The 13,455-nt window shown below is 39.8% G+C and overlaps 1 protein-coding gene across 9 annotated transcripts in view; it reads right to left on the reverse strand.

The window, feature by feature from the left end:
* The window catches only part of ENAH (ENAH actin regulator), a 190,547-nt gene that overhangs the window by 13,488 nt on the left and 163,604 nt on the right, over positions 1-13,455 (reverse strand). For 3 of the 9 annotated variants that reach the window (XM_050948506.1, XM_050948503.1, XM_050948498.1), the window contains 7 exons: positions 11,816-12,114; positions 11,401-11,525; positions 10,854-10,908; positions 10,463-10,511; positions 8,788-8,854; positions 3,906-3,935; positions 3,636-3,698 (listed from right to left, as the gene is read on the reverse strand). In XM_050948506.1, coding sequence (XP_050804463.1) covers positions 3,636-3,698; positions 3,906-3,935; positions 8,788-8,854; positions 10,463-10,511; positions 10,854-10,908; positions 11,401-11,525; positions 11,816-12,114 — 688 coding nt within the window. The remainder of the gene's footprint in view (positions 1-3,635; positions 3,699-3,905; positions 3,936-8,787; positions 8,855-10,462; positions 10,512-10,853; positions 10,909-11,400; positions 11,526-11,815; positions 12,115-13,455) is intronic. The other 6 variants (XM_050948508.1, XM_050948505.1, XM_050948502.1 and 3 more) reach the window with 3 other exon arrangements.

Genomic DNA, 13,455 nt, shown 5'->3' on the forward strand with positions numbered 1-13,455 from the left:
TTTGGGACATGCACAGTATTACACTATGTTTTTACAATGCTTAGAACAGTGGGCCCCATTCTTGGTTAACCTCTAAGTGCTACCCTAAGTTGATAGAAATATTTTCCAGAGAGATTTCTAACAGGAGAAAAACTTTACCATTCCCCACCTGCCACCTCAGCTTTTCAACTGGACTGGTACTGTATACCAGATAAGCTTTTTCCAATATTACAGAAACTTTTCTAATTTGTGAGATTCCAGGCAGAACGTAGGCTTTGAGGCTTCCCCTGCACTATAGTCCAAGCTTGTGGTGTGTGCAAGAGGATATTAATTGAAAAATAAATCTGACATACAAGAGTTGAGATTTTTTTCCAACCAATTTATATAGGCCATTTTTTGTCCTACTTGAAAAACTTGACACTCAAAATACACATTTATACCCACAGTGTAATACTGGTGAGGAGACACTTGAAACCAATATGCCTGTGGGTTTGCCTACACTAGAAATGCTACAGCAGCACAACTGCAGTGGCACTGTTGCAGCATTATTGCAGTTATGGAAGGGGTTCTTCGTCACTGTAATAAATTCACCTCTACAAGATCCAGGAGCTAGGTTGATGGAAGAATTCTTCCATTGACCTAGAGGTGTCTGTACCAGGGCTTAGGTTGGCTTAATTACATTGCACAGGGTATGAACCTTTTCACAGCTCTAAGTGATGTAGTTAAGACGACCTAGGTGCAGTGTAGAGCAGCCCTGAGGCTGTTCACTTTTTCTAGAAAGCAAAATCCTCAGTGCAGATTGAAGAATCCAGCATTTTATTTTAGTAGTTTCATGGGTAATATGAAGGAAAAATACCTCCTCAAATTTTCTGAATCAGAGCAAATTGAAATAAAAGTTGATCCAAAGATGTTAAGCTAAACTGGGAGCCAATAAGATGTTAGAATATATGGAAAGTTAAATAATTGTACAGTGGAAGTAGTTGAAAACTACAGTTCACCTTGAACCCCAAAGAACTACACAGTCTGTGCTAATGCTATTAAGCCAAGTCACAGCCGGAAGTCTGTTGTATAACCTTTAGATACTGAACTCTACTATATTTCCATATTAAAAAAACTCCTTATTTGAAACTTACTAAGTTAACTTTCCAGCAATTGCAGTTTCACTGCAAATCTGCCATTACTATTGAAAATGAACACAGAAGCTGGTAGCAAAATGTGTCCCTCAGACATTTAGTTAAGAGAATCTAAGCATTATTTTTGTTTTCACATAGGTAGTTTTCCTATGTTCCAAGAGTTCTTCTACACACTCCATAGATGTCCCATCAGCCCCTGAGGATTTCCATTTAACTGTTCCCACTCTCAGTGTCTTGCTTTCTGACTAAAAGCCCTGAGTGGGAAAATGGGAGCTATTCTTCCAGAGAGCAATAGTGTGGTTGCTGACTAATGACAATAGGAACAAAGTACATACGTTGAACAGCACAATTTAGCCCTTACAAACACAGACTGCTTATGGATTAGAGCTTTAAAAAACATTGCCAGTGTTTGCACTCCTAGTCACGTTTCCCATCAACATTACAATCATAATTTGTCTGAGAACTGGATAGGAAAGGGTCTATAGAAACAGGGCTTTGAAGCTGTGCTGCGGCTCCACTACAGCTCCAGGCAAAAACCTGCAGCTCCACTGCTCCGGAGCTGCTCCGCGCTCCAAACCCCTGTATAGAAAAACCTAAATTCTATTACTCAGTGTGAAGACACATTAAAGATCATACTAAAATTATATGTTTTTCCTTCATGGATGCCTTGGTTTCTTGCAATAAAGGTATTTTGTTCAATCAACCCTATCAAACCTAATTTCCTTTGGAATTTGGTATTTTTAAAAATTTCAGTCAAATCTGAAGTTTCCACTTACACTATTTGGTACCCTTCATTTCTCACAGCTGCAGTTGCAGCTGGATGCTGATACTGCCAAGAAAATCTACTATCTAAAGAAAACAGCTTCCAAAACAGCTCAATGAATTCCTGAGATTGCTACTGAGCTCCCCCATGTGGTGATTCATAGAATTACCTACCAAGACTGTGAGGCAACTATAATGTGCAATGAGAACTTGATTTAAACATGCAAGATAAAGATCTGATTCATGCTAACATGCAAAACACCACCACCAAAGATAATTAGCTAATGGGGGAACTTTTCATACAAAAGAATAGGTAGTCACCACAGTGTTTGCTTTCATGAAGAAGACATTAGCAAAAACATTTTTTAAAAAGTTGAGAAATTTGTCAGTAATTTTCTAGATTGTACCATGCTTTTTTTAAGTGAAAACTATTTTAATTCTGTACCATTTTGTTTAGAAATGTATTTAGTCTTTTTAAAGTACTTTAAGGCACTTTCTTTAAAAACAATTTAACTCTTTGAACACTGGCTTTTTAAAAACTGCTAAATTAGTTGTCTTGGATGACAGATACATAGTTTCACTCCCCTCAAAGGTTTAAAATATGCCCAGAATTACTCAATCACAATTCTGCAAATGTCTTTGCAACATAAACACGTTAATATGTTGAATGAGCAGGGTATGCATTTACCATGTTCTTTCTTTAATAAGGATCTTTTTAGACATTTATGTTGGACAAAATCTATTCAGTGAGCAGATCAACTTTACTGTATGATGAACAGCAATTATTCTTTTACCTGGTAATAACAGTTGTAAAATACATTCTGAGATGAAATACATTCTCAGGAAGTTAGTAGCTAGATGATTCTATGTGCCAATCTTACTACTTCGAAAAACCGTAGCTTCACAGGACTTTACAAGGTGCTCTTCAGAAGCTGCAATCAGACATACAGTTATACTGTAATCCATGTTTAATTACTGTATAACTGAGATATTTTATATAAGTGGCATTACTTTACAATGAGATCTATTTTTGACTACACAACTGTTCTTTGGGTCACTATTGATGAGATGTTGAATTATTTTAAATCACATGGGAAAACATGGTGCATTCTGCAATTGGGGATGAACAGAAATTCTATTGCACCAAGCAGCATGACATACATCTTAAGCACTTTATTTTGAATTGAAAGCAGATAAACTGCCTTGCATTTAAAATTACCAGTGAAGCTCCCTATCTTTAAGGTTTCTGAAAATGGATACAACTATAACTGAAGGAAAGACAGACAAATTGTTAAGAGGAGCTTTATGTTAGTGGTTCTCAACCAGTGGTTCGGGGCCCCCATGGGGGCCACAAGCAGGTTTCAGGGGAGGATGCCACGCATGGCACGCATTAGATTTGCTAGAGCCCAGGGCAAAAAGCCAAAGCCCCATGGCAAGGGACTGCAGCCCAGGACCCTAGGCTGAAACTGAAACCTGAGCAAGTTAGCTTTGCAGTGCCCAAGCAACTGCCCTACTTCCTACCCCTTAATGTCAGCCCTGGCTTTTATATGCAGAAAAACAGTTGTTGTGATGGCTGTGGAGTTATTGCATGTTGGGGGAGGGGGGTGCTCAGAAAGAAAAAAGTTGAGAACCTCTGCTTTAAATTATTTGTGTTTGTGGTGATTACCGATCCATGTAGAAAAAGCCCAGCCGTGTTATGGTCAAGCTGGTTAATTGAAAAAAAAAAAAAAAAAAAAGTCTCAAACCCTAACAGGATGATACCTGTTTAATGAATCATAGGATCTGTTTTCAGAAACAATCAGATTTTTCCATGGAGACTCCCGTCTATGAAGGGGGAAAAACACTAACTTAGGCTACATTAGAGCTAGGTTATATGCAGTTTTAGAAAATGAGTTATATTATAGTTTAAATTACTATACCAATTAAATCCTGAACACTAAAGGAAAGGATACTTAAGTCATTTAGAAGCTTAATTTTAAATAGGATAAATAGGTATTTTATTTATTTTGCATGTTTACTATGAATACCGACCTCCCTGTTGAGTCTCCTTGCTGAGTTATTCTGAAAAGAAAAAATTCTGCTTTGTCAATTTTTCCAGACATGTCCAACAATCCTCATAAGCAACTTAGGTCTTCTCTGCATATGTTAGAGGGAGATTTCAGCAGGACCTAGCAGGAAGGAGACTCCTACTACCTGTAAACTGAGCTTTGGTGACAAAGCATTCAACAGTCTTGACCAATGTACTCTAAGCAGCCAAGCCCACTGACTAACTAGGGACAGAAAGGCCTTTAAAAAGACAGTTCTCAGCATACATCTTTGCTGAGGAACAGATGTCAAGATTTCAGTCACTTGTAAGGTAGGAAAGGACCTTCTCATGGCAACCTTAACACATTCTATTGAAGCTTTTTCCCCTCAGCCCATGAAGCATCTGTGGACAAGGCTGATGGGGGAAGAGAGTCTTAGCAGCTCTAAATGAAAAAGTAAGACCTTTAGCTGCTTGGATCTGCTGCTGCTAGAAAAAACTACTTTTTTGGATACCTTTCCACATGACAAATATGGAGTCCTTGTTTGACTGGATGAGTTCTACATAAATACAACTAAAAGGCTATGACTCATTCAAACTATGCCAAAATCCCTCCTTGGAGGATTTAGAAGATGGGCAAAACCTTGGTGGGGCAGTTTCCTGCTGTGAAAGAAGACTCAGACTTGTGAATAAATACTTGGACTGTTCTGAAAACAGTTTTATTCTCACAGAAGGTCATAAAACATTCTTAACAGGAGATGGCAGCTCTCCGGCTCATCTGATTGAAGCAATCATGATGATAAAGGCTGTTCTAAAAAGAAGAGGAAGTTATTTAACTGGAAGTTCTTCTAGATGTGTGGTCCCTGTCTGCATTCTGCTGAAGGTTTACACATGCGCACCATGCATCCAGGGCACCATGAGCCTGGAGTCAGAGAATTTAAAAGCAGTAGTGTCTGTTGGTCTGTGCATGTGCCCTGAACTTGATTCATGGTTTCATCCCAGATTATAAAGGGAGGAGCAGACTGACTGTGTCTCCAGTTCCTTCTTCACTGCAAATCAACAGATCTACCGCAGAGAGGAAGGACGGCAGAAAGTGGAATACAGATAGGGACTACACATCTCAAAGAATCTCCAGTTACAGATAAGTAACCTCTTCCTCGTCTTCGAGTGATAGTCCCTATTGTATTCTATTGAGGGTGACCAGCAAGCAGTACCTAAGTTGGAAGAGGGCACAAGAATGAAGATGGGAGAGATGAGTGGAGGACCGCTGCACTGAAGGAGACATCTGTCACTGAATCTTGCACCAAGTCATAATAAGTAGCGAAGGTGTGAACCAAACTCCATGTGGCCACTCTACATATATCCTGAAGTGGCATGTCATAGAGGGAGACCATGGGCTCTTGTTGAGTTGGTCCACGCTCCGAAGGTGACTGCCGCCCCTGAACTCTTTCAGCTATTGCAATAAACAGTCAGATCTCCTGATCGGTTTTGTCCTGTGTAAGTAGAAGGCTAAGGCCCTACGGACATCTAGGGAGTGGAGTCTTTGTTACTCTTCCAAAGTGTGTCTTTTCGGGAAGAAAACAGGTAAGTGGATAAGTTGATTAATGTGAAATTGGAAGACTACCTTTGGCAGTAGTCCGGAATGCAGAGGCGAGGAAATTTTATCAGTACAGAAAGTCATGAAAGGAGAGCCAGCCATCCTGGCCCCAGGCTCGCCAACTTTTCCTGCTAACATGATAACCAACAAAAACACGATAATCAACAAAAAAACAGGCCCCCAAACTAACTATTCTATTCAAACTACTAGACACTAACTAAAAACAATAAAAAAAATTGTAAAAATTAACTATATACAAGGTTGCTTGAGAAAGTGCATCACAAGCAAATGGACACCAATTGTTCCAAACTGGACCATACAGCAGTGAGAAGGAACTGGAGATGCAGTTGGTCTGCCCCGCGCTTTACCACCTTGGATGAATCCATAAGGCCAGTTCAGGGAGCATGTGCAGTCCAACTGACACTACTACTACTACTAGATTCTCCAGTTCTGGATGCATGGTGGTACAGATGCAGGGTGCACGTGTGTAAACCCTCAGCATAATACAGTAGGTATCATCACTCGAAGAACAACACAGATTTTAAAACCAAGTTTAGACTCCACAGATGGACCACAAGGTTAAACTTGGTTTCAGGCAAGATACAGCACTAATAAAACATCTGATATAGAAATGAACTCCTGTTATGAACTTTTCCATTTTCCTTTGATTGCTCCAAGAATGTAAATTTATCCCTGAAGGATGGTTGGACATAGGTTATGAAAGCATGTGTCCCAGCAACCACTGTTTGAAACAGCGGTTCTCAAACTGTGGGTCAGGACTCCAAGGTGGGTCGCAACCCCCTTTGAATGGAGTCACCAGGGCTGGCTTAGACTTGCTGGAGCCCGTGGCTGAAGTCTTGATCTTCAGCTTTGGCCCCCCTGCCCAGAGCAGTGAGGCTTGTGCTTTCGCGACCCCCCCCCCCCCCACGGCAGTGGGCTTGTGTGGACTCAGGCTTCAGCCCCTCCTACTAGGGTTGTGAAGTCATTTTGTTGTCAGAAGGGGGTTGCGGTGCCATGAAGTTTGAGAGCCCCTGGTTTAAAAGTTCAGACAGCAAAATATGGTGGAATGCCTTCTGGATTCCAAAATAGAATCCTCATACAAATAGCATTTTGTGATTAAAATCTTCCTCAATTGCCAGGCTGTCAGTTGTAAGCTGGACAGACCTGGTGAAAAAGAGGTTTCTGTTGCAGCACATACTGCCTGATGTGGAAAGACAGAGGCAAATGAGACAGCCATCTGACCAGGCTAGGTTAATATGGCATCACATGGCAGCACAGCACTTTTAACTTCAGATATTATTTGCATTAGAAGTGACAGAAAACGAAGCACTTGTCCTGTAGTAGGAATAGAGAAGTCAACTGCTAGAGCAGGGATAGGCAAACTACGGCCCGTGAGCTGCACCATGCGGCTCGGACCTGCTCTGGCGCTTCAGCTGGGGCGCTGGGTTGGGGCTGCACCATGTGGCTCCCAGAAACCGTGGCATGGCCCCGCTCCGGCTCCTATGCGCTCCAATGGGAACTGCAGGGGCGGTGCATATGGAGGGAGCAGCGTACAGAGCTGCCTGGCTGTGCAGGAGCCAGAGAAGGGACATGCCACTGCTTCCAGGAGCCGCTTCAGGTAAGCACTGCTTGGAGACTGCAACCCCTGAGCCTCTCCCCATACCCCAATCCCCTGCCCCAGCCTATATCCCCCTCCTGCTCTTCAAACCCCTCAATCCCAGTGCAGAGCACACTCCTGCACCCCAAACTTCTCATCCCCAGTCTCACCCCAGAGCCCACATCCCCAGCTGGAACCTGCATCCCTTCCAGCACTGCTGTCGGGCCCTGATCCTCCTCCCGCCCGCTGAACTTCTCAGTCCTAGCCCAGAGCTCCCTCCTACACCCCAAACTCCTCATCCCCAGCCCCACCCCAGAGCCTGCACCCCCTCCCATAACCCAAACCCAATTTTATGAGCATTCATGGCCTGCCATATAATTTCTATTCCCTGATGTGGCCCTTGGGCCAAAAAGTTGCCCACCCCATGCTAGAGCCTGCCTAGTTCTTGGAAATTAGAATAAAGATGGTAACAAGCTGATTGTGCTTGGTGTTGTGCTTGGTGTTGCTTTTATTTTCAAGCACAAGATCTAGGGGGATGAGAATATTTTGCTAGTGACAGAAATGGGGCATTCAGCTACAGGATCTATGTTTGATTAATTTTTCCCCCTTTCTGTGTAGTTATCACCCTATTGTCCTTTCAAACTAACAACAAGAATCTCTCATTATATTTGAAAGAGAACATTTTCCTCAGGGTTAATCGAGAATCTGGTTGTCTTTTTTTAGATCCTCACAAGGTATTTCTCAAGGGAAAAAAATCATCATTAGACTAACTATAAGAAGTTTCTCAATCAGAGTTCCTCAGCACTTGTATGCAGGACATACAGGATCATTAATTGAACAATTCCTTATTTTTTACCTTATGGCCAATATTATATGCATTTTAGCGGGCTTTGGAGCTGTGCTCCGGCTCCAGGCAAGAACCTGCAGCTCCACTACTCCAGAGCTGCTCTGCGCTCCAGCTCCGGGCTCCACTCTAAAGCCCTGCATTTTAGGATCTTTATGAGAGCATTAGTTAAAAAATTTATCCCAAAAGGTAGAATGGCTATCCTGGCCATTTCTCTGTCAGGTCTGTTATCTAACCAGGCACTGACATTTTGTCTGAGGTATTAGCAAAGAACAGGGTAGTGTGTTGAAGGATCTCTCTTTGCTGTATCCCTCAGAATGGAGTTGGCCTAAACACATTGCTTAGGGTTGTCATGAGAATCAGATTTGGCTGAGATCATCAGGCGTTGGTCTAAATACCTAGTTGGGTTTGTATATTCTCATACTATCATAATACCGAGGGACTAGGCTGTTAGGCATGGTCATCTGCTGTTGAGCGCATGAATGAAATCTCTTATCTGCCTTTAGTGAGAGGACAACTCATATTTAAGGACTGAGGGAGATGCATCTTGAATGGAAAATGAAATGTTTCCATAACTACAGTTATACCACAATCAGAAAAGTTGTAATTTGATATTTGTTAATAAGATTCTACTTTCAGCATTTTGCATTCATTCCTCAAATCCTCCTCAAAACTCAGTATCAATATTCCGATACTCATAAAAACATGAGAAATGAAATCTATTCAGCTGCCTTATTTACAATAGTTAGATGGTATTTATCATTTCTATTCCAATAGTTTTTATGCACAATGAATAACGACAATGCTGCACACATCTGAAAGAGATAAGTACTGATTTAAAAAGCAGCGTACCTGGAGATAACAGGTGACTTGCTTCCATTCACTGTATTTGTTCTTTCCCAAGGTTTCCTTGTTAGTTCTTTAGATATATAAATAAAATCGTTAGAGATACCAGCTTTCATATTCATTCATCACTAACAATGCATAGGAAGTAACTTCAGGTAGCTATGGACTTAAGATACTTAACTTTTATCATCTTGCATTAATTCTCCAAAATTAAACCACCACCTGGAAAACTATTATCTTTTAATTTTTTTTTGATCAGTTACACTACGTGTAGTGCAGGTAGCACCTAACTGTTTTACTTTGTCTTTGTATAGTACATTGTGCAAGAGGGCCATAAGATCGGCTGGGGCCTTTAAGTCTTACTCCAACAATCACCTCTTTAGATTCATTATATTCATATTATGTTGAAAGCTAGCCTCATACATACTCAAGTTCTGTGCTCCATCTAGTGGAGTATGTTTTCAGTTCTATTAGAAATTCTCTCCAAGAAGTTTTGGCTCACTATCTTGAGCCACCTACAGCACTCTAGAGACAAATAAGGGTACATGATCATGGGCAATGAAATGCACTTCTGTCTAACAGTTAAGGATGGCTGCATAAGTCACTGGCAGGGTAGAGCCAAGGATTAGCTATTAATGATTAGCTGCAACAAATAAAAGTCCATTACTCTGTCTAGAGTCCTATTGTAGTTACTATATATCAGAGGAGGAGCCATGCTGCAGAGATATTAGAGGTATACACTTTATTAATACAAGTTTAGAGATATTAGTATACAAGCATACTTTGCCAGGTTACAGTAATAACTGTCAATAGTCCAGGTCGGACCACAGTAGTCTCTCCCTTGCCCCACCCCATTGAACTCCTATCCCTGCCAGTGTCCTGTGAGTGTTGTCAGGCAATTTGCTTGATAGCCGCCTTCTATGTTCCCTGCCAGTTGCCTCTTACTCCCACACACTCAACTCAGTGGGTCCCTGCACTGAGATGGGAGTTCTGGGGCAAGTTCTTTTGGTGTATGTCACCTGCTCTTCCCCAGCTGTATGAGATGCTTGCACTACTACTGGATGGCAACGGAGACTTAGCCATTCAATGGCAGAATACATGAGGTTTTGATTATGGTATAAAAACCAGATGGCAAATTCAGTAGCCTACATTTACACCTTTGTCCCCACATAATACTATTATATCAATGACTGCCTATCCTGCAAACACATTGCCATTAGCTTCTGTTAATTTTTTAAAACTTTGAATCCAGTTCAATTGTTTGCAGCTGTACATTTCATGTGAAGTTTTACATTTAGCTGTGTATGGTAAATGCCAGACAACAAACCTATTTAAAAACCACTTGACTTTGTTCACCTCAACTTTGTTCAAAGAGTGTGTACTATTTATATTAAGGCTATCAGTGGATTTGTGCACAGTAACATAAGAGAAAATAGTAAAGATTAACCAAAATGGGGATAATTTGAGCTTTAGACAAATTATTACCAACGAATAAAAACAAGATTTATTTTTTAACTACTGATCATACTAAGATACTTATGTTATTTCATTTTCATGACAACACACTCAGGATCACGAATTGTGATACCATAACAAAACAGTTTTTATATAAAACTTCAGCACTAACACTGAAAGGGAATTCTGAAAAGTTAAGTGCACTTCACAGATTTATACTACTTACCAGGTGTGCTTGTTGAAGAAGGCTTGGAAGTTGAAGGCTCTGATTCTTCCTGATTAAAATGAGGAGAAAAAGCTTTAGAATCCTGAAAATCTGGTCAGATTGATGTAAAATTGTTTAATGGAATTGTTTATATATTTATAGCTAAATCTTTTTCAGGTAGTTAATGAGCTCTGTTCACATAAAATCTCACTAGAAAGTACAGAAGAAATTTGTAAGAACTAAACTGAATGTTTAAGACAACCCCATTGAACTTGTACCCTTTGAAAAAATATAAGTTATATTTTTCCACTAAGACAAGCTGTAAATGATTTGTAATTTGAACCACTAGAATAACTTTCTTGTATGGCCTGGTATTAAAAATTCAAAGCCAGCAAAATAATAATCAATTTACAATTTTATCCTCTTTCTGCTCTGGTTCTGTTGATCCCTTTTCAGCAATTCTTCTCCTAAAAGACAGAAACATGAGTTAAGAATGAAAGGGAGATGGCTAAACTTATCAAAGTTATAGCTACAAAATGGAAAATATTTTTTTAGTAATGTTAAAGGCATACACGACTTGAAATCTAGATCAACTTAAAACAGTAAAAAGCAGTTTCAAGTATACACTTTCCACTGAGTCTTCCAGACAACACCAGTGGTTTTGCAATCACATTTTCCTATTTAAAATGTTGGTTTTTGCTCCCACCCTGCTGAGCAAGAGAGACACGCAGAGGGAACTAGCTACTTGACTATTCACGAGTGAAAATAAAGTTGACTGTACGCAAAGTGCTATGAAACACACAAAGGAAAAATATTTCTGTAATTTCTCAGTTGTAGATTACAACAGTAGGTACATTCTATGACAGAGGTATGATTTTTAAGTTCACAGTATCCCTTTAAGATTACTGTGAAGCTATCATACTATCTACAGATGTATAAGAATACAATTATTTGTTTACCTCCTGGCTAGCAGAGCGCTCATTTCTTCCATTAATCCACTGCCTCCCAAAGGAAGTGGTCCATTTCCACGAACACTGTCTATTTTAGATGAAGCTCCTCCACTTGAACTAGAGGACTCTTCACTCTTTATGATAGTACACAAAAATAATAGTATATTTGAGAACTATTTATTAAAAATCATGATTTTACATTCAGGCAGAAAAACACTAATGTAACATACTACAAAAATCACCTGAGCATAAAATACAGATTCAATGAATACATCTAAGAACTCTGCTTTAATTAGTCAAATTGATCTTTGGGTAGACCCATTCCTGCTACTCAAGTTATTAATATGTTAGTAGAAATTATTCCAAAGTTACACTTCTAAATTCTATGAGGGTAAGTCATAGACAAATCCAGATTTACATTTACCCGTGACACTTTCCTAAGTTTGGCTCCAGCGAGTGCAGCTGCTAGTCCAGTTAAAGGGCGACTGTCTTCAGACATAGATCCCATAGAAAATCCAGAGGTAGGGAGAGGAGGGGCAGGAGGTGGAGGAGGAACAGGAGGAATAACTTGGCTAGGAAGAGGCGGTGGTGGTGGTGGCCCTGAGGGTGGAAGTGGAGGTGGTGGTGGCGGACCTGGGGGAGGTGGGATTGCTGCTGAAGACTGGGCTGGGCCAGGTGGTAGTGGAGGTGGGGGTGGAGGCGCAGGTGGTCCTTGGATGACACCTATTTGAAATGAAAAAACAACATTAAGAATTAAGACTAGTTGGATTTTATTTCCATTGAAATAAGGGCTTTTCTTCTTAGTACATACTAAGAAAAAAAAAAGTCTTCCTAAATTAACTAGAAAAATATTGTGTCTTGTTAAAACACAGGAAAAATAACCCACCTTGGGAGAAAACAAGTTTTTTAAAATACATTAATGAGCATTATATTGTACATAATGCTGTAGAAGAGAAGAGGTTAGCCAAGAGAATCCTTAGACATGCAACACAATGACACTATTCAGTCTTTTCACTATAACAAAAGAACTGCTATATAAACAGAAAAATGGGAAGAATTTTAGAAGAAAACCGATAAGGAACAACACAAGCACTAAATTATAAGAGAAAAACAACACTCTTTCACCTGATTACTCAGAATGAGTCTTGGCTCAAATGCAAACCTAAAATGGAATGTTCTTTGCAAGCAGGTGCTCCCACTCCACCCAAACATTTAAACAAAACTTTTAAAAGTTATTGTTAAACTGAAAGTTCTAAAACTTGATTTCTAGACTTACATAAATACATCTTATCTGTAAATATTTCAGAACTCAACTCTAATTATTAAATATAAAATACATTAGTGAGTTAGAGAATTGTTATTCTTGTAAAATAAAGTTTATAGGGAAAGCAATTGTTTTTCATTTTGTGAAAAAAATACATTTCATACAACTCCTTTAATTTTCTATATTCAGAATGATATGCAGTATGTTTTGAGGAAGAGCATTGTTTAAGTATTACTACAAACGCAGAAGAGTTTATTCCATGAGCACAAACAGGCAACTATATATGAACCTGTAACTTTTTTTTTTAAACTTTTTCTGATTATTATAAAAAGCCTTAATAAATTATTGAAGTGGAACATCATCATCCAACTTAATAAATTTAAGAGCTTGACTTCACGTAAAAGTTGCAGCGCTTTAGCTTGAATTAGTATTTAGTTTAACTGGTGCAGACATACGCATGGATACTCAAATCTTTTTAATCCTTGTTTATGTCAACTTAAAACCTATTGATTGTTGACTTGAATTATTTTAAACTAGGTTTATATCAAATTAAGAGCATGCACAAGATTTTGCATCAATGTAACTAGAATTTAGAACTAATTGTAGCTAAACTGGTGTGACTATGTCAGGGACGGGCAAACTATGGCCCAGGGGCCACATTCGGCCCTTCAGAGCAGGGTCGGGGGTTTGCCCCGCTCTGCGTGTGCCGTGACTCTGCGCAGCTCCTGGAAGCAGCAGCATGTCCCTCATCCGGCTCTTATATGTAGGGGCAGCAGAGGGACTTCACATGCTGCCCCTGC

Source organism: Gopherus flavomarginatus, chromosome 4, assembly GCF_025201925.1.
Source record: "Gopherus flavomarginatus isolate rGopFla2 chromosome 4, rGopFla2.mat.asm, whole genome shotgun sequence".
NCBI lineage: Eukaryota > Metazoa > Chordata > Testudines > Testudinidae > Gopherus > Gopherus flavomarginatus.